The sequence below is a fragment of the Fringilla coelebs genome, assembly GCF_963513975.1.
Source record: "Fringilla coelebs genome assembly, chromosome: 33".
Classification (NCBI taxonomy): Eukaryota; Metazoa; Chordata; class Aves; order Passeriformes; family Fringillidae; genus Fringilla; species Fringilla coelebs.
In genome coordinates, this window is record NC_140059.1 from 1,476,019 (window position 1) to 1,496,759 (window position 20,741).

The window sequence follows — 20,741 nt, forward strand, 5'->3', positions numbered from 1 at the left end:
CCCACAGGAAGCCCCGCCCGGCCCCTCCCCCTTCCCCGCTCCCCAATTCCGCTTTTTTTTCACCCATTTATTAAAAAACCGAAATTCCAACGGCAAAACCGAGTGGGGGGAGGGGGGAGAGGGAGGGGCCGCGAGGGGTGGGGGAGGGGCTCCGCACGCAGTGGGCGTGGCCTCGGCGTGGGCGTGGCCTCAAGGTCCCTCGCTGAACCGCGTCACCCCCCCGGGGCGGGGCCGGGCCGGGGCCTGCGGGGACAATGACGTCACCAAGGGGTCACCGAGAGGTCACCGGGTGTTCCCCCCCCACCCGTGTCACTGTCACCACCTCAGCCCAGTTCAGACACCCCCAATGTCCCCAGCGATGTCCCCAATGTCCCCTCGTCCCTGGGTGTCCCCAATGTCCCCAGTGATGTCCCTAATGTCCCCTCACACCTGGGTGTCCCCAATGTCCCCCTGAATGTCCCCCCTGTCCCCACCTCTGTCCCTGTGTCCCCACTGTCCCCATCGATGTCCCTGCTCTCTCTGTGGCCCCCTGTCCCCATGGATGTCCCCTGGCTGTCCCTCTGTCCGTCCCCAGCTGTTCCCTGTCCCCTGGCTGTCCCATGTCCCCAGCTGTCCCCTGGCTGTCTCCCCTCATCGCCTGGCCGTCCCTGCTGTCCCCTGTCCCCAGGATGGCCATCCCCCCTATCCCCTGGCTGTCCCTCTGTCCCCTTGGCTGTCCCTCTGTCCCTCCTCCCCAGGCTGTCCCCAGGTGTCCCCGTTGTCACCTCTGCTCTCCGCCGGCCCAGCCCGCTGCCCTCCTTCCAGCCCATGGCCTGCAGCATGCGGCAGCCCAGGGGGGGCCCCTCGGTGTCCCTGTGCCACCAGGGGTCACACAATGTCACACAATGTCACACGGTGTCACACAGTGTCACACAGTGTCACACACAGTGTCACACCCAGCCCAGGGGGGGCCCCTCAGTGTCCCTGTGCCACCAGGGGATCACACAATGTCACACAGTGTCACACACAGTGTCACCCATGGGTGTCACCCCCAGGTGTCACCCCCACCCCCAAAGACCCCAAACCCAGGTTCAAGGTGCCCCCCCCCCGGTTTTTCGGGGTCCCCCCCCCCGTTTTTGGGGTCCCCCCCGTACCCCCCCTCCCCCCGTTTTTGGGGTCCCCCCCCCGTTTTTGGGGTTCCCCCCCCCGTTTTTGGTGTCCCCCCGTACCCCCCTCCCCCCGTTTTTGGGGTGCTCACCCGGGGGTCGCGGGGGGTCCCCCGAATTTGCGCCGTTTGGGCTCGGGGGGGGTCGGGCCCCCCCTGCTTCTCACGGCGCTCGGCGGCGCGGTCCCGGTACTTCATCTGGGGGGGAGGGGCAGGGGGTGACCCCGGCACAGGGACCCCCTCACTGGGACCCCCCCCAACCACAGGGACACCCCCGGGACCCCCCCAACCCCAGGGACACCCCCGGGATCCCCCCCAACCCCAGGGACACCCCCACAACCCCAGGGAGCCCCCAGAGACCCCCCCCCAACCCACCTCAGGGACCCCTCCCAAGGACCCCCCATCCTCAGAGACCCCCCCCAACCCATCTCAGGGACCCCCCCACCAATACTCAGTGACTCCCCCCGGGGGCCCCAACCCACCACAAGGACCCCCCCCCAACCCCAGGGATCCCCCCCCAACCCCAAGGACTCAGGGACCCCCCCCCCCCAACCCAGAGACCCCTCCAGGGACCCCCCCCATCCTCAGAGACCCCCCCCAAACCCCAGGGACCCCTCCAGAGACCCCCCCCCCTCCCCAGAAATGTCCCCCCCCTCAATGTCCCCGCACCCCTGGGTGATCTCTGGGTGTCCCCCAGGTGTCCCCAGTGTCCCCCAGTGTCCCCAGGTGTCCCCCAATGTCCCCCAGGTGTCCCCAGTGTCCCCCAAGTGTCCCCAGGTGTCCCCAGGTGTCCCCTCACCTCGCTGTCCCCTCGCTCAGCCCCCTCCGGGGCAGCCAGGTGGCTCCGGCGCTGCAGCTCCAGGTTTTGCTGGGGACATTGGGGACATCATTAGGGACATTGGGGGGACATCATTGGGGACATTGGGGGGACATCATTAGGGACATTGGGGGACATTTGGGGACATTGGGGGGACATCATTGGGGACATTTGGGGAAATTTGGGGGACGTCATTGGGGACATTAGGGGACATTTGGGGACATTGGGGGCTTGGGGACATTGGCATCATTGGGGGGACATTGGGGACATTGAGGGGACATTGTTTAGGGGACCCCCAAAATCCCAGCGGGGTCCCCAAAGGTCCCAGGGGAGGGGCCTGAGGTTCCGGGAGGATCTGGGGCTGCTTTGGGGCAGTTTTGGGTAATTTTGGGCTGATTTGGGGCTGATTTCAGGGTGGTTTTGGGCCGGTTTTGAGGCAGCTTTTTTGGCTGGTTTTGGGGTGGTTTTGGGATAATTTTTGGCTGGTTTTGGGGTGGTTTTAGGGTGTTTTGGGGGCTGATTTCAGGGTGTTTTTGGGGCTGTTTTTGGGGCGGTTTTGGGGCTGTTTTGGGGCTGATTTCAGGGTGTTTTTGAGGTGGTTTTGGGGTAGTTTTGGGGCTGCTTTCAGGGTATTTTGGGGGCTGGTTTTGGGCTGGTTTTGGGCTGTTTTTGGTGCTGGCTTTGGGCTGGTTTTGGGCTGCTTTCAGGGTGTTTTAGGGGCTGTTTTGGGGCTTTTTTTGGGATGTTTTTGGGCTTTTTTCAGGGTGTTTGTGGGGCTGGTTTTGGGGCCAGGTTTTGGGGCCAGGTTTTGGTGCTGTTTTCAGGGTGTTTTGGGGGCTGTTTTGGGGTTGTTTTTGGTGCTGTTTTTGGGGCTGTTTTTGGGGCTGGTTTTGGGATGGTTTTGGGCTGGTTTTGAGCTGGTTTTGGGGCTGGTTTTGGGGTGGTTTTGAGCTGTTTTTGGGGCTGGTTTGGGGCTGTTTTTGGGCTGCTTTCAGGGTGTTTTGGGGGCTGTTTTGGGCTGGCTTTGGTGCTGTTTTTGGGGCTGTTTTTGGTGCTGTTTTTGGGGCTGGTTTTGGGATGTTTTTGGGCTGTTTTCAGGGTGTTTGTGGGGCTTGTTTTGGGCGGTTTTGGGGCTGGTTTTGGGGTGTTTTTGAGCTGGTTTTAGGCTGGTTTTGGGGTACCTTGTGCAGCCCTGAGAGCTGCTGGTGGCGCAGCAGGGCCTCCCTGCTGGGGAACTGCCTCCGGCACAGCAGGCACGCCAGCTTGGCCCAGTCTGTCAGCGGCTCCTCGGGGACCCCCGGGGCCCCCCCGCGCTCCCCCTCCTCCTCACTCTCGCTCTCCCCGCTGTAGGCGGCCACCAGCCCCCGGGGGGGGCTCTGGGGGGGGGAAAAAGGGGGTCAGGGGGGGTTTGGGGGGGAAAAATGGGGGTCTGGGGGGGAGAAATGGGGGTTTGAGGGGGAGAAATGGGGGTCGGGGGAAAAAATGGGGGTCTGGGGGGATTTGGGGGGGGAAATTGGGGGTTTGGGGGGGAGAAATGGGGGTTTGGTGGGAAGAAATGGGGGTCTGGAGGGAGAAATGGGGGTTTGGGGGGGAGAAATGTGGGTTTGGGGGGAAAAAGTGGGTGTTTGGGAGGATTTGGGGGAGGAAAATGGGGGTTTAGGGGGGAGAAATGGGGGTCTGGAAGGAGAAATGGGGGTTTGGGTGGATTTGGGGGGGAAATGGGGGTCAAGAGGGGCTCTGGCAGGGGGGAATGGGGGTTCAGGGGGGGCAAAAAGGGGATCAGAGGGGGTTTGGGGGGATTTGGGGATTGGAGTTGGGGGTCAGGAGGGGGTTAGGGGGAAAATGGGGTCGGGGGGCAGTGGGGATGGGAATTGGGAGGGAAAAAGGGGGTCAGGGGACTCTGGGGGGCGTTTGGGGGGGGGAATGAGGGTCAGGGGGATTTGGGGGGGTTTGGGGGTGGGAATTGGGGGTCAGGGGAGGTTTCAGGGGGTTTGAGGGAGTCTCAGGGTTTGGGGGGGCTCAGGAAGGGTTGGAGGAATCTCAGGGTATTTTGGGGGGGGGTCTCAGAGTATTTTGGGAATGGGTTTGGGGGGGTTGAAGAGGGTCAGGGGATTTTGGGGTTTTAAGGGATTTAATGGATTTAGGGGGGCATCTCAGGAGTTTGGGGGGTCTCAGGTGTGTTTTGGGGGGGGTCTCACCAGCCTCTCATCGCCCCCCAGCCGGGGCAGCTCCAGGGGGAGGTGCTGACGCTCAGCCAAAGCACCCTGGGGGGATCAGGGGGAGTCACAGGGGGTCCCCAAAATCCCCAATGTTCCCCTCCCACACTGCCACCCTCCCCTCCCAGGCTCCCAAATCCCCCCCAAATCTCCCTCCCTGTACCTCCCCCCAAACTCTGACTTTTTCTCCAGCATCAGCTGTGACCATCCAAACCCCCCCAAACCCCCCAAAAACCCTCCCAAATCCTCTCAACACCCCCTAAAACTCCCCCAACACTCCCCAAAACCTCTCCAAAACCCCCTCAAACCCTTCTAAACTCACCTTTTTCTCCATAGTCACCCATGACCACCCAAACCCCCCAAACCTCCTCCAAACCCCCCTGGACCCCCCCAAACTCCAATTTTTTCTCCAGGATGGCATAGCCAGCATCATCTGTGATCACCCAAATCCCCCCAAACCCCTCCCAAACCCCCCCAGACCCCCCAGCCCCAACTTTTTCTCCAGGATGACATAGCAAGCATCAAGTGTGACTGTCCAAACTCCCCCAAACTCCCTCCAAACCCCCCCAGACCCCCCTTTTTCTCCAGGATGGCATAGCCAGCATCATCTGTGATCACCCAAATCCCCCCAAACCCCTCCAAAACCCCCCCAGCCCCACCTTTTTCTCCAGGATGGCATAGCCAGCATCACCCAAATCCCCCCAAACCCCCCCAAACCTCCCCCAGAGCCCCCAGCCCCATCTTTTTCTCCAGGATGGCGTAGCCAGCATCACCCAAATCCCCCCAAACCCCCTCCAAACCCCCCCCCAAGCCCCCCCAGACCCCCCAGCCCCACCTTTTTCTCCAGGATGGCGTAGCCAGTATCAAGTGTGACCATCCAAACTCCCTCAAACCCCAAAAAAACCCTCCCAAATCCCCCTCCAAACCCCCTCAAAGCCCTCCCAGCCCCATCTTTTTCTCCAGGATGGCATAGCCAGCATCATCTGTGATCACCCAAACCCCCCCAAACCTCCCCCAGACCCCCCAGCCCCACCTTTTTCTCCAGGATGGCATAGCCAGCATCACCCAAATCCCCCCAAACCCCCTCCAAACCCCCCCCAAGCCCCCCCAGCCCCACCTTTTTCTCCAGGATGGCGTAGCCAGCATCAAGTGTGACCATCCAAACTCCCTCAAACCCCAAAAAAACCCTCCCAAATCCTCTCCAAACCCCCTCAAAGCCCCCCCAGCCCCACCATTTTCTCCAGGATGGTGTAGCCAGTGTCAGCCACCACCATGCAAACTCCCCCAAACTCCGCAATAACCACCCCCAAACCCCCTCCAAAACCCCCAAACCCCCCCCCCAAGCCCCCCCAGCCCCACCTTTTTCTCCAGGATGGCGTAGCCAGCATCAAGTGTGACCATCCAAACCCCCCCAAACCCTCCCAAATCCTCTCCAAACCCCCTCAAAGCCCTCCCAGCCCCATCTTTTTCTCCAGGATGGCATAGCCAGCATCGGCTGCCGCCATCCAAACTCCCCCAAACTCCCCAAACTCCAAAATAAATCAACCCAAACCCTCCCAAACTCCCTCCAAACCCCTCCCAAACCCCCCTCAAAGCCCCCCCAGCCCCACCTTTTTCTCCAGGATGGCGTAGCCAGCGTCGGCCGCCGCCGCCTCCCTGCGCTCGTCCTCCCGGGGGGCCGGGGGGGGCCCCGCGCTGCGGCCGCTCTCGCGCTGCTTGTTGAGGCTGCGCGCCCAGCGCTCCATGTCCTTGGCAATCTGGGGGGCACGGGGGCACACCGGGCTGGGGGGCACCCTGGGACACCCTGGGACACCCAGAGACACTCCCCAGGAGTGCCCAGGGGCACCCCAGAGTGACCAGAGACACCCCAGGGACACCCAGGGACACCCAGGGACACCCCCATAGGAGCAGACAAGGACACCCCAGAGTGACCAGAGACACCCCAGGGACACCCAGATACCCCCAAGGAGCGTCCAGGGACGCCCCAGAGTGACCAGGGGCACCCAGGGACACCCAGATAAACCCGAGGAGTGCACAGGGACACCCCAGAGTGACCAGAGACACCCCAGGGACACACAGGGACACCCAGAAACCCCCCCCCAGCAGCGCCCAGGGACAGCCCTGAGTGACCAGGGGCACCCAGGGACACCCAAAGACCCCCCCAAGGAGTGCCCAGGGGCACCCCAGAGTGACCAGAGACACCCCAGGGACATCCAGGGGCACCCAGGGACACACAGGAACACCCCAGAGTGACCAGAGACACCCCAGGGGCGCCCAGGGGCACCCCAGAGTGACCAGAAACACCCAGAGACCCCCCCAGGAGCGCCCAGGGACACCCCAGAGTGACCAGAAACACCCAGGGACCCCCCTCAGGAGTGCCCAGGGGCACCCCAGAGTGACCAGAGACACACCAGGAGCACCCAGGGATGCCCAGAATGACCAGGGACACCCCAGGAGCACCCAGAGACCCCCCCTCAAAGGTACCCAGGGACACCCAGGGGCACACAGGGACACCCCCAGAGTGATCAGAGACACCCAGGGACACCCAGAGACCCCCTCAGACTTGCCTAGGGGCACCCAGGGACACCCAGGAACACCCAGGGACACCCCAGGGACCACCCAGGGACACCCAGAAGCACCAAGAGCCCCCCCAAAAGCACCCAGAGCCCCTCAGGAACATCCAAAGTCCCCCCCAGAGCCCCGTGAGGAGAGAGGGATGGGAAAAATGGAGCTTTGGGAGAGTTTTGAGGAGGTTTAGGGGGTGTCTTTGGAGATCTGGGGGGGTGCCGAGCACCCAGAGACCCTCCAGCCCCCCCAGAATGACCAGAGTACCCCAAGATCCTTCCCTAGACCCCCCCACTTTTTATTTTTCAGGGTTTCTCTTCCCCTTTTAGGACCCCCCCCCCCATTCAATTTTTAGGGTTTTCCCCTCCATTTTTGGGGCACCCCCCTCACCTGCTGAGCCGTTTTGGTTTTGTGTTTCTCCTTTTTGTCCTTGGGCTCTTTTGGGGTGCCGGGGGTGCCCGGGGGTCCCGGGGGGGGCTCGGCGGGGGGAGCGGCCACGTAGGTGCGTCTGTCCCCGTCCCAGTACAGGTACTGCCCCGCCCCAGCGTCGTAATAGTACTGCAGAGGGATTTGGGGGGGTCAGCACCCCAAAACTCACCCTTAGGAACCCCCAAAAATCATCCCTTCGTAGCCCAAAATGACCTCTCAAAATCCCCAACAAAAATCATCCCTCAAAACCTCCAAAATCGCTCCTTAAAAGCCCAAAATCGCCTCTCTGTACCCCAAAACTGCCCCTGGAACACCCAGAATCTTCTACCCCAAAAGCAACCCTTAGCACGCCCCCAAATCTCCTCTTGGAACCCCAAAATTACGCCTCAAAATTGCCCCTTAAAAGGCCATAATCACCTCTTTGTACCCCAAAAATCATCTCTTTGTACCCTAAAATTGCCCCTCAAAATCCTTCCTCAGAACCCTCAAAAATTCTCTGTTGGAGCCCCAAAAATTATCCCTCAGAACCTCCAAAATCGCCCCCCAAAATCGCCCCTTTGTACCCCAAAAATGCACCTCAAAACCCCCCAAATCTCCCCTTGGAACCCCCAAAAATCATCCCTTTCTACCTCAAAATTGCCCCCCAGAACCCCCAAAATCTCCCATTTCTACCCCAAAACCATCTCTTAAAACCCCCCAAAATCTCCCCTTGGAACCCCAAGATTGCACCCCAAAATTGCCCCTCAAAACCCCAAAAATCATCCTTTTGTACCCCAAAATTCCCCTCCCAAAACCCCCAAAATCTCCCATTTGTACCCCCAAAATCCCCCCATGGAACCCCCAAAATACCCCCATGGAACCCCAAAAACCCAGTTTTAAATTGAGGTTTTTAAAGGTTTCAAATTTGGGGTTTAAGGGTTAAAATTTGGCTGAAAAATATTGAAAACCTCTCGAGCGCCCCAAAATTTCCTTTCATACCCCAAAACCTCCCAGTGACCCCAAACCCTAAATCCAAAACCCCAAAACTTCCCACCCTTAGAATACCATTTTTGGGTCTAATATTTCAATTTTTTTCACTGAAAATTCCAATTTTTTCCCCCAAAACTTCACTTTTTCACCCCAAATTTTATCCCAAATTTTTGGGGACCCCTATTTCCTCCCCCTGCACCCCAAAATCCCAAACCCAAACCCCCAAAACCTCCCACCCTTAAAACACCCATTTTAGGACTGAAATTTCCTCTTTTTTTGCTCAAAATTCGAATTTTTTCACTCAAAACTTCACTTTTTTCACCCCAAATTTTATCCCAAATTTTTGGGGGACCCCGAATTCCTCCCCCCGCACCCCAAAACCCCAAACCTGGGAGTGGGGGTCGTAGTAGAGCCCCGTCAGGGGGTCGTAGTAGTACCCCGAGGTCTCGTCGTACTGGTAGGTGGAGACGTCAGGCACGGCTGGGGGGGGACACAGGGGGGGATTTTTAGGGAGGGAGTCCCCCAAAATTTTTGGAAGGTCCCCAAAATGTTTGGGGTCACCCCCAGGATCCCCCTCCAACCCCAGGGAATTTCGGGATGCCCGAAAAACGCCTCAAAGTTTGGGGGAATTTGGGGTTTGGAATGGGAAAAGCCAAAAATTTTTGCCAAAATTCCACCCAAGATCTCCCAAAATTCCCCCAGAACACCCCGAAATCCTTCCCAGGACCCCCAAGATCCCCCAAAATCCCCCCCAGGACCCCCCACAATTCCCCCAGGACCCCCAAGATCCCCCAAAATCCCCCCAGGACCCCCCAAAATCCCCCCAGGACCCCCAAGATCCCCCAAAATCCCCCCAGGAACCCCCAAATCCCCCCCAAGATCCCCTAAAATCCTCCCCAAAATGCCCCAACTCCCCCAAAATCCCTCCCAGGACCCCCAAACTTCCCCAAGGACCCCTCAGGACCCCCCAAAATCTCCCCCAAGACACCCCAGGAGCCCCCCCAAATCCCCCCAGGACCCCCCCGGACCCCCCAAGCCCCCCGGCTCCCCTCCCCCACTCACGGTACTGCCCGTAGCCGTCGCTGCTGGGGGGGGCGGCCGGGGGGGGCCCCGTGGGGGCCGAATTTGGGGTCTCGGCCTTGATGGGCCCCGAGTAGGTCTGGGGGGGGAGGGGAACACCCTAAAATTACCTCCCAACCCCAAAACCCCCCTGGAACACCCCAAAACCCTCCCTGAACCCCCACCCCTTTTTGGGGGGCACCCTTCTCAATTTAAGCCCCCCCCTCACTTTCTCCAATTTTGGGGTCTCTCCCTCCCCCCCTCCCCCCCTTAAACGATCCCCCCCAATTGTCCAACCCAATTTTTGGGGTCCCCCCTCAATTTCACGACTCCTCCCCTCCAGTTTTTAGGGTCCTCCCAAATTTTGGGACCCCTCCCCAATTTTAGCTCCATTTCCTTCCTTCCCCCTCCCCCCACCCCCCCAAATTTTTGGGGTTCCCCCCCGCCTTCCAGGACCCCTCCCCCCAGTTTTTGGGGTCTCACCTGGCCGGGGGGTCCCGAAGGTGTCGCCGCGGGGGTCTCGGCGGTGGGGGAGGGGTAGGGGGTGGCGCCGGGGGGGGCGCGGGGGGGGAAGGGCCCCCCACCTCCTGCCCCTCCCCCTCCCCCCGCGGGGTCCTGGGCCGGCTCCTCCGGGCCTGCAGGGGGCGCCAAGCGCTCGGGAGGTGACGTCATTGAGAGAGGGGAGGGGCCACGCCTGGGGATACCTGAGAAGGGGAGGGGCCACACCTGGGAACACCTGGGGACACCTGGAGGGGGGCTGGGAACAGCTGGGGAGGGGAGGGGACACATCTGGGGACACCTGAGGGGGGACGTGGAACACCTGAGAACAGCTGGGGACACCTGAGGGGGGCTGGGGTCACACCTGGGGACACCTGGGAGTGACAAGGTCACACCTAGGGAGGGGAGAAGATCACATCTGGAAACATCTGGGGATAGGGATCACACCTAGGGACACCTGGGAGTGACAAGGTCACAGCTGGGGACACCTGGGAGTGAGAAGGTGACACCTGGGGACACCTGGGGAGGGGAGGCGTCACACCTGGGGACAGGGACCACACCTGGATTGGCGCCAGCACTCACCGGGGGCGGGGCCGTCGGCCTTGGCAGGGGCGGGGCCAGGCAGGGCGGGGCCAGGGGGCGGGGCTGAGGTGCCTTTCAGGTAGGCGGGGCTGTAGAGGGCGGGGCCAGGCCCAGGGAAGGGCTCCTCTGATTGGTAGAAGCTGCTGAAGTCAGTGCTGGGCTCCTCCCCACCCGCCCAGGGCGTGTCACCGCCGGGGGCTGCCTGGGGGGAAACATTAAAATTCTAAATATTAGGAACTTTAAGCCTTTTCCAAGTAAAAATATAAGCTCAAACCAAAATATTTTCATTTTAAAAAGTATTGTATCATTTCAGGCATTATTTCATTGTTTCATATTATCTGTCATGTTTTTGCATGTTACATACGTGACTACATACCGTTATATATATTACTTTCACATAATCTGCATCTTACAAGCATTTATGTTGCTCTAAATAACATACAAATATATTTTTGTTTATATAAAATTCAATTTATAACATTATATATCGTTAAAAGCATATGTGCTATTTCACCGTACAATCATATATGTTACATTTTTCATATAAGTATAAATATATTATCTCATATAAAATATAAACAACATAAAGAACTAAATGGGGAATTTAAAACTAATGAAGTTAAATAAAATTAACTTTGTTTTAATGAAATTGAATTATATGAGGTTATACAAAAACACATATCACCCACCTGTGATAGTGCCCACCCATACAGCTCTGCCCCTCACCTGGCCAGGTGTGCCCTCACCTGTGACAGTGCCCCTCACCTGCCCAGGTGTGCCCTCACCTGTGACAGTGCCCATCCCCTGCCCAGGTGTGCCCTCACCTGTGACAGTGCCCCTCACCTGCCCAGGTGTGCTCTCACCTGTGACAGTGCCCATCCCCTGCCCAGGTGTGCCCTCACCTGTGACAGTGCCCACTGGGCAGCAGCGATGGCTGTGGAGGCGACGGAGGCGGCGCTGGCACGGGGGGGCCCCTCCCCAGGCCCCGCCCCCTGCACGTCCCTGGGGGTGGAGCTTTGTGTTAGGGGCGTGGCCTGAGGCCTGGGAGGGGCTGGGTGGGAGGGGCCAAAGGACAGTGGGGGTAGAGCCTGTTTGATAATGGGGTGTGGCTTTTTGTGGGGGTGTGGCATGCATGGGGCGGGGCTTAAGGGATTGGGCGGAGCTGTGGGCAGGGCCTGTGCCAGGTGTGGTGCCAGGGCAGGGCCTAAGGGGCGGGGCTTGTGCCAGGTGTGTGACAGTGCCAGGTCAAGGGTGAGGTCAAGGGCTGGGACCTCTGCCAGGTGTATGAAGATGCCAGGATGGGGGCACAGCCCTTGCCCAGGTGTGGTGTCACGCCCAGGTGCAGTGCCACGCCCAGGTGCAGTGCCACGCCCAGGTGTGATGCCACACCCCCTCACCTCTTGGAGCCCTTGGCAAACTCCACGTTGATGCTCTTGCCATCGATGTGCAGGGGGGGGTGCAGGGCCTGCAGCATCTGCAGCAGCTGTGCAGCTTCCTGCGGGGGGATGGGCACGGCATGGGCAGGGGGCACCGGGGTCCAGGTGCTCCCACCCCCCTGGGTTCCTCCAGTCCCTCCCCAGTTCCCAGAGTCCCTCCCAGTGCCTCCAGTCCCTCCCAGTCTTCCCAGTTCTGCCCAGTCCCTCCCAGCTTCCCCAGTCCCTCCCTGACTCCCTCCCAGTCCCTCCCAATCCTCTCCTAGTCCCCCCCAGTTCCCCCAGTCCCACAGCCCCTCTCAGTGCCCCCCAGCCCTCCAAGTCCCCCCAATCGCCCCCAGTTCCCTCCCGTCCCCCCAGTCCCATTCCCACTCCCGCCAGCTCCCCCAGTCCCCCTCCAGTCCCATTCCCACTCTCCCCAGTTCCCCCAGTCCCCCTCCAGTCCCATTCCCACTCCCCCCAGTTCCCCCAGTCCCCCTCCAGTCCCATTCCCACTCCCCCCACTTCCCCCAGTCCCCCTCCAGTCCCATTCCCACTCCCCCCACTTCCCCCAGTCCCATTCCCAGTCCCCCCAGCCCCATTCCCAGCCCCCCCAGCCCCATTCCCAGTCCCCCCAGCCCCCCAGCCCCATTCCCAGTCCCCCCAGCCCCATTCCCAGTCCCATTCCCACTCCCCCCAGTCCCTGCCCAGTGCCCCCAGTCCCCCCAGCTCCATTCCCAGCCCCCCAGCCCCATTCCCAGTCTCCCCAGCCCCATTCCCAGCCCCATTCCCAGTCTCCCCAGCCCCATTCCCAGTCCCATTCCCAGTCCCATTCCCAGCCCCATTCCCAGTCCCATTCCCAGCCCCTCCCAGCCCCATTCCCAGTCTCCCCAGCCCCATTCCCAGCCCCATTCCCAGTCTCCCCAGCCCCATTCCCAGTCCCATTCCCAGTCCCATTCCCAGCCCCATTCCCAGTCCCATTCCCAGCCCCATTCCCAGCCCCATTCCCAGTCCCCCCAGTACCACGATGGTGCTCAGCTGCACGAAGGCGAAGCCGCGGTTCAGCTGCGTTTGCCGATCTTTGATCACGCGCACGTTGGCGGCCGAGAGCGCCGCGAAGGGGGCGAGGGCGGCCAGGATGGACTCCAGACTGCTCTGGGGGTGCAGGTTCCGCAGGATGATGGCTGGGGGGACAGCACGGACACCTGGGCACACCTGGGGGCACACCTGACCACACCTGGGCACACCTGGGAAAAGCTGGGCACACCTGGGAAAAGCTGGGCACACCTGGGAAAAGCTGGGGGCACACCTGACCACACCTGGGAAAAGCTGGGCACACCTAAGCACACCTGGGGGCACCTCAGCACACCTGGGGATACCCTGAGATAGCTCAGGATACCTGGGGGCACACCTGAACACACCTGGAACAGCTGGGAATACATGGGGGCACATCTGGGCACACCTGGGAATGCCTAGGCACACCTGGGGATACCTAGGCACACCTAGGGACACGTGAATTCCTCCAGTCCTCCCCCAAGATCCCTTTAAGCCCCCCTTCACAAACATCCCAGACCCCCCCCCCAAATCCCCCAGGACCCCCAAAGCCATCCCAAAAATCCACTAAAAAAAATCCCCCAAAAAACCTCCAAATACACCCCAAAGTCCCTAAGAAACCCCAAAAAATCCCCAAATCCACCCCAAAATCCCCCAAAATTGCCCAAAAAATCCCCAAATCCCCTGACCCTGCACTCACTGTCGTTGGCGTTGTCAGCTCCGGGCTCGGTGCCCCCCTGGGACCCCCCGGGGGGACCCCCCAGGGTGGGGCCGTAGGGTTGGGGGAGGGGCAGGAGCCCCCCTCCCCCCCCCGGCACCAGCTCCGGACGGGGACCCCCTGGACCCCTCTGCTCAGCCTCTGCACCCCAAAAAAACCCAAAATCAGGGATTGAACCTCACAAAAAACCCAAAATCAGGGATTGAACCCCCCAAAAAACCCCAAACTCAGGGATTGAACTCCCTCAAAAAACCCCAACATCAGGGACTGAACCCCCCAAAAACCACCAAAAATCCCAAAGAACCCCCAAAAAAACCCAAAATCAAAAACAGAACCTCCAAGGAAACCCAAAGAAACCTAAAATCACGGATTGAACCCCCCAAACAAACCCAAACCAGGGACAGAACCTCAAAAATGCCCCAAAACCCCCAAAATCAGTGATGGAACCCCAAAAACCCCCAGAAATCGCAAAATCAGTGATCAAACCCCCAAACCAACGATTCAACCCCAAAACCAGGGGGTCCCCTGTATGTTGGGGGGCACCCCAATAATTTTGGGGACTTTCAGGGCAGTTTAGGGCATTTAGGTGGGTGTCCCCTGAAGTTCTGGGGTAAAATCCTGGGATTTGGGGTCACTCACCGGCTTTGGGGACGCCACACTTGAAACATTTCTCACGGCGCTTGAAGTTCTGCACCCCGCACTGAGAACCCCAAAAATGTCACAGCCCAAAAACTGCTGCACCCCAAATTCATTGCACCCCAAACTGTCCCACCCTAAAATATCACACCCCAAAACTGCTCTGGAATCCCCCTGAACCCCCCCACAGAGCACCCCAAAAATGCAGCACCCCAAAAACCTCTCAAGCTGCCCAGGACCCCTCCAAAACTCCCCAGGATCCCCCCCAAAACCCTTTCAGGACCCCCCTAATTCCCCTCAGTGCCCCCCAGTGCCCTCCCAGTGCCCCCCAGTACCCCCAATGCCACCCCAGTGCCCCCCAGTGCTCTCCCAGTACCTCCCAGTGCCCCCCAGTGCTCTCTTCCAGTGCTCTCCCAGTGCCCCCAGTGCTCTCCCAGTGCCCCCCCAGTGCCCCCCATTGCCCTCAGCACCCCCACATTGCTTCCCAGTACCTCCCAGTGTCCCCCAGTGTTCTCCCAGTGCCTACCAGTGCTCTCCCAGGGCCCCCCAGTTCCTCCCAGTGCCCCCCAGTGCTCTCCCAGTGCTCTCCCAGTGTCCCCCAGCGCCCCCAGCACCCCCACATTGCTCCCCAGTACCTCCCAGTGTCCCCCAGTGTTCTCCCAGTGCCTACCAGTGCTCTTACAGGGCCCCCCAGTCCCTCCCAGTGCCCCCCAGTGCTCTCCCAGTGCCCTCCCAGTGTCCCCCAGCACCTCCACATTGCTTCCCAGTACCCCCCAGTGCTCTCCCAGTGCCCCCCAGGGCTCCCCCAGTGCCCTCCCAGTTCTCCCCAGAACCCCCAGTGCCACCCCAGTGCCCCCACATTGCTCCCCAGTACCTCCCAGTGCCATCCCAGTGATCCCCAGCCCCCCCACATTGCTTCCCAGTGTCCCCCAGTGCCCTCCCAGTGCCACCCACCTTAGCACAGAGCCAGTCCTCGTTGATTTTGGGTTTGGGGTCGCTGTAGTGCAGGGACACGCGGTGCCCCAGCAGGGTCAGCCCGGCCTGGGGGGCACAGGGGGGGTCAGGGGGGGCACAGGAACAGGCAGTGCCCCAACCTGGCCCGGGGGGGCACAGGGGGGGCACAAATCTGGGGGGCACCAAGGCTGGAATTGGGGGGCACCAAGGTTTGAGGTGGGGACACCAGAGTTTGTCCTAAGGGGCACCAGGGCTGGAATTTGGGGACACCTGGGGGGCACCAGGGCATGAATCTGGGGGGCACCTGGGGGGCACCAGGACACAAATCTGGGGGGGCACCAGGACTGGAAGTGGGGGGCACCAGGACACAAACCAGGGGGGCACATGGGGGGGTACCAGGGCTGGAATTGGGGGGCACTAGGACACGAACCAGGGGGGCACCAGGGTGTGAACTGGGGGGCACCAGGGCTGAAATTGGGGGGCACCAAGGTGTGAACTGGGGGGCACCAGGGTGTGAACTGGGGGGCACCAGGGTGTGAACTGGGGGGCACCAGGGCTTAAATTGGGGGGCACCAAGGTGTGAACTGGGGGGCAGCAGGACATGAATTTGGGGGCACCAGGCAGTGCCAGGGTTGGAATTTGGGGGCACCAGGAGCCGTTCTGAGGGGCACCAGAGCTCGTCCCAGATGGCACCAGCAGCTGTACTGGGAACACTGGGACACGCACCAGACCCCTGTGCCCATTCCCCACCGTGGAGACACGGCCACAAGTACAGACCAGTACGGACCAGTACAGACTGGTACAAACCACTACAGACTGGTATGGACCAGTACAGACCGGTACATACCAGAACAGACCAGTACCACTCTATAGACCCTGCCCCTGCCCTTCCCCCACCCACTTACCATCTCCCCCCTCCCCCTTTTCATTGACCCCTCCCCACCTGGTTGCCCCACCCCCTTTTCATTGGCCCCTCCCCCTTTTGCCCCGTTGGTCCCTCCCGTACCTGGTTGGCCCCTCCCCCACCTGTTGGCCGCTCCCCTGCCCCTCCCCCACCTGTTGGCCACTCCCCTGCCCCTCCCCCACCTGTTGGCCCCTCCCCCTTCTCGTTGGCCCCTCCCCCACCTGGTTGGCCTCCATCCACCTGGCCGCCTCCTGCACGTGATGGAATTCCACGAAGGCGAATCCACGGCTCTGACCTGGAATGGGCCATGGGGGAGGGGGGGATGGGGGGCACCCATGGGTGCTCTGGGACCCCCCTGGGGGGTGGGGACAGGGCACCCAACAAGGACCCGCTGGGAGTGGGGGAAGGGCACCCATGGGTGGTGCTGGAACCCCTGGGGGACCCCCGAGGTGACGCCTACAAGTGCTTCTGGTGCCCCTCCAGAGCCTGGGTGCCCCCTGAGCTAGGCTCAGCACCCCTGGGTGCTCCTGGGGAGGGGGCTGGCACCCCTGGGTGCCCCTGGGGAAGGGTCTGGCACCTCTGGGTGCCATTTTAGGTTGAAGATAGGAAGAGGTCTGGTGTCCCTGGCTTTAGATCTAGCACCCCTGGGTGCCCCCCGAGTCTGGCACAGCACCCCTGGGTGCTCCTAAAAAGGGACTGGCAACCCTGGAGAAGAGATCGGCACCCCTGGGTGCTCCTAAGAACAGGACAAGCACCCCTGGGTGCTCCTGAGAAGGCAAAGAGCACCTCTGGGTGCTCCCTAGCGACAAGAATGGCACCCCTGGGTGCCCCTATAATGGGATCAACAGCCTTGGGTGTCCCCTGAGTCTGGTGCAGCACCCCTGGGTGCTCCTGAGAAGGGGACAAGCACCCCTGGGTGCTCCTGAGGAAGGGACAGACACCTCTGGGTGCCCGTAGAGATGATGTTGGCACCCCTGGGTGCCCCTAAGAAGGGGATCAGCACCCCTGGGTGCCCCCCAAGACCAGCGCAGCATGCCTGGGAGTCCCTAGAGATGAGACTGGCACCCCTGGGTGCCCCTAGGGAGGGGACAGGCAGTCCTGGGTGTTTCTACAGACACGATGGGCACCCCTCGGTGCTCCCTAAAGACAAACCTGGCACCCCTGGGTGCCCCTGTGGAAACGATGAGCACCCCTGGGTGCTCCTGGGGAGGGGACAGACACCCCTGGGTGTCCCTGGGGAGGGGACAGACACCCCTGGGTGCCCCTGGGGAATGGTACCAGCACCCCTGGGTGCCCCTGGCAATGGGATCAGTAGCCCTGGTGCCCTTCCAGTCTGGTGCAGCACCCCTGGGTGCCCCTAAAGATGGGACCAGCACCCCTGGGTGCCCCCTAAGCCTGGCAGAAACATCCCTGCGTGCCCCAGTGGAGGGAACAAGCACCCCTGGGTGCCCCTTGGAAAGGATTGGCACCTCTGGGTGCCCCTAGAGATGACATTGGCACCCCTGGGTGCCCCTGGGGACAGGACCAGCACCCCTGGGTGCTCCTAGTGAGGGAACTGACACCCCTGGGTGCCAGCAGAGAGAGGACATGCACCCCTGGGTGCCCTTAGGAAGGGAACTGACACCCCTGGGTGCCCCTGGGGATGGGACCAGCACCCCTGGGTGCTCCTGAGAAGGACACAGGCACCCCTGGGTGCTCCTAAAAAGAAGACCAGCACCCCTGGGTGCCCCTAGAAATGTGATCAGCAGCCCTGGTGGCCTTAGAGCTCAGTACAGCACCCCTGGGTGCCTCCTGAACCTGCCAGAAGCACTCCTGGGTGCTTCTAAAGTTGAGGCTGACACCCCTGGGTGCCCCTAAGGATGGAAACAGCACCCCGAGTGTCCCTAAAGAGAGGTGAGGCACCCCTGGGTGCCCCCTAGGGAGGGGACAGACACCTCTGGGTGCCCCTAGGGAGGGGACAGACACCTCTGGGTGCCCCTAGGGAGGGGACAGACACCCCTGGGTGCCCCTAGAACTGGGACCAGCACCCCTGGGTGCCCCTAGGGAGGGGACAGGCACCCCTGGGTGCCCTAAAGAACAGGACCACCCCCCTCAGGTGCCCCCTGGCATGGACAGGGCAGGGACCCTCCCCCCTCCAAGGGACCCCGATGTCAGGGTGTCCCCCCCACCCTAAAGAGAGCCCAGGTGAGCAGGAGGGACACAAGTGAGCAAGGGAGGGGCTCAGGTGAGCAAGGGAGGGGCTCAGGTGAGAAGGGGAGGGACCCAGGCGAGCAAGGGAGGGGCTCAGGTGAGCAAGGGAGGGGCCCAGGTGAGACTCACCTGAGGATTTGTTGCGCATCAGCCGCACCTCACGGGGCTGCACCCCCTGCGCCTGCAGCTGCGCCCGGATCTGTGGGGACACGGGGACATGGGGACATGAGGACAGCACCCACAGGGCCATGGGGACAGCACCCACAGGGATGCGGGGACATGGGGACAGCACCCACAGGGACATGGGGACACATCACCTGGGACATGGTGACAGTGCCTGGAGGGAACATGGAGCCAACATGGCAGAGGGCGGGGTCATGACAAAGAGGGGTGGAACCATCCAAAGCAGGGGGCGGGGCTACCCCAAATTTAGACAGAGCTCTCCCAAATAGGGGGTGGAGCCACCCCAGAAGTCAGATGTGCCAACACAGTAAGGGGCGGGGCTATGATAAGGGGTGGGCACACCCCAGAGTGGGACCATCATGGAAGAGGGAGGGGCCTGGATAAGAAGGGCGTGGCCACTCAAGAGGGGGCGTGGGCTCGGGGGCGGGGCTCACATCGTTCTCGGTGGCCGCCTGGGGCAGCATGCGCAGCATGACGATGGTGCTGGCCCGCGGCTCCTCCTCGGCGCCCTCCCGGTAATCCTGGTCCCGGTAATCGCCGTCGGCACCGAACGGCAGCGCCGGCGGCTCCCGGGGAGGCTCCCGCTTCCGGGGGGCCTCCGTGCTCTCGTAGGAGGCCTGGAACGGGGCAGGGAGGGATCCTGTTAGAGCCCTGGCCACTGGAAATTTCACACTTTCTGTACAATGAAATATTAGCTCCTAAGGGAATATTGCACAGAACCTGGAATCGTAGAGGAAACTTCCAAAATTATTTTAAAAACCTGAACCTTTAAGTGCATAATTTCAATAACAGCATATAACATAGCATAAGGAAAAACTGACAAACTTTTAAAATACAAGAGTGCACATATAAAGCAAATGTTTTAAATCAAAAGTTAGTCCTTACTTCTCACCTTCTTCATGATAAATTTAAGTAATGTTTTCAAATTAGGTAAAAAACTTCACATTACAAACCACAGTTAGGCTCTCAGTTAGAAATAAAAACAATTCTAGTATTTTTAATTAAACAGCTTACCTTCAAACCTTATAAAATTACTCTTATTACGTTTACTGTAGCTACTTTGCAAACGCTTATATGTGTTTTTTTACTTAATCATTTACGCTTATACTAATTATCTATTATATTTTCACATTTATTATATTTTTAATTCATTTCACTAAGGCACCATAAAAATTACAATTTATAAAACTACAACACACATAAAAATAAAGACCTAAACCCAAACCATCTCACACATTTAACCCCAACCCCAACAAAATAAAAACTCACCAGGCCCCCAGCAGCCACCTGAGACCCCTCCCCAGCCCCCCACACGCACCTGAGGGGGGGTCCCGGCAGCGGGGGGCCCCTCGGGGGGTCCCCCGTAGCCTCGGTAGTCCATGTCGCGATAGTCGTGATCACGCTGGGTGCGGGAGCCGTCCTCGGAGGGGGGAGGGGCACCCCCGTAACGCCCCGTGCGGTCCCCACGGCCACCCCTGGGGGAGGATGAGGGTCAGGTCCCAAAAATCTGAACCCCAAATCTGCACAGCAAATCCTTGACCCCAAATCCTGCATCCCAAATCTGTGAAACAAATCCTGGACCTCAACTCTGCACCCAAATTTGCACCCAAACCTGGACCCCAAATGGCTCCTTCCACCCTCCAGGGTCCCCAAAGTCCCCTCGGCCCTCAGTGGTTCCCAAATGTCCCCTCACCCCCCCGTGGGATCCCCAGATGCCCACTGAGGTGCCCCCAAATGTCATCTCCCTGCCCAAAATATTAAATTTTGTCTCCTGGGGTTCTCAAGAGCTGCCCAGATGTTCCCCCCGGCCCAATCCCGAATTTTGGGGATCCCCAGGTTCCCCCTCACCTGCGCTCGTACTCCATGGTGCCAGCACCTGCGAGGGCAGCAACTGGTCAGACCGGGACGGACTGGGAAGAATGACTGGAAAATTTTATGGCAAATTGGGAGGGCAAATATGGGGGGAGGATGGAACTGGGATGAACTGGGAGCCACTGGGCCCCGTACAGGGCATGAGGAGCAGACAGGCCCACCCTCATGCCCGCGCCTAATTAGCATATAGTGCCACGCCCCCTGATTAGCATGCAACGCCACACCTTCTATATAGCATGAACATTCCAGCCCCGGGTCCCGCTCTCACACCCCCCTCCCTCACAAATTGCACCGGGAGTTCCGTTGATCCCCGCCCTTCCCGGTAGGCCCTTCCGCTCTCGGTAAGCCCCGCCCTTCCCGGTCGGCCCCTCCCCTCCCCACAGACCCCTCCCCAGCCCGGCCGGGCCCTTCCCGCCCCTCACGGCCGTCCGGACCTTCCCCGGCGCCGCCGCCGCCGCCGCTCTCCGGCACCAAAATGGCGGAGCCGCTCCCGCTCAGCCGGGCCCGTCCCGCGCGCCCGCCCTTTCCGCTCTCCCATTG

At 60.5% G+C, this 20,741-nt stretch overlaps 1 protein-coding gene across 1 annotated transcript; it reads right to left on the reverse strand.

Annotated features, from left to right (window-relative positions):
- Positions 1-80: 80 nt before the first annotated feature.
- Positions 81-20,669, reverse strand: RBM10 (RNA binding motif protein 10). The gene is given in 25 exon segments (XM_084224052.1): positions 81-243; positions 765-852; positions 1,238-1,287; positions 1,289-1,342; positions 1,944-2,012; positions 3,143-3,337; positions 4,160-4,225; positions 5,788-5,934; positions 7,133-7,300; positions 8,529-8,620; positions 9,203-9,299; positions 9,683-9,834; positions 10,280-10,481; positions 11,182-11,281; positions 11,677-11,774; positions 12,715-12,875; positions 13,445-13,603; positions 14,102-14,162; positions 15,053-15,139; positions 16,178-16,251; positions 18,276-18,345; positions 18,764-18,946; positions 19,648-19,804; positions 20,178-20,252; positions 20,636-20,669. Coding segments are annotated over 24 exon segments (2,601 nt in total). The 5' UTR covers positions 20,195-20,252; positions 20,636-20,669; the 3' UTR covers positions 81-189.
- Between the last annotated feature and the right edge of the window lie 72 nt (positions 20,670-20,741).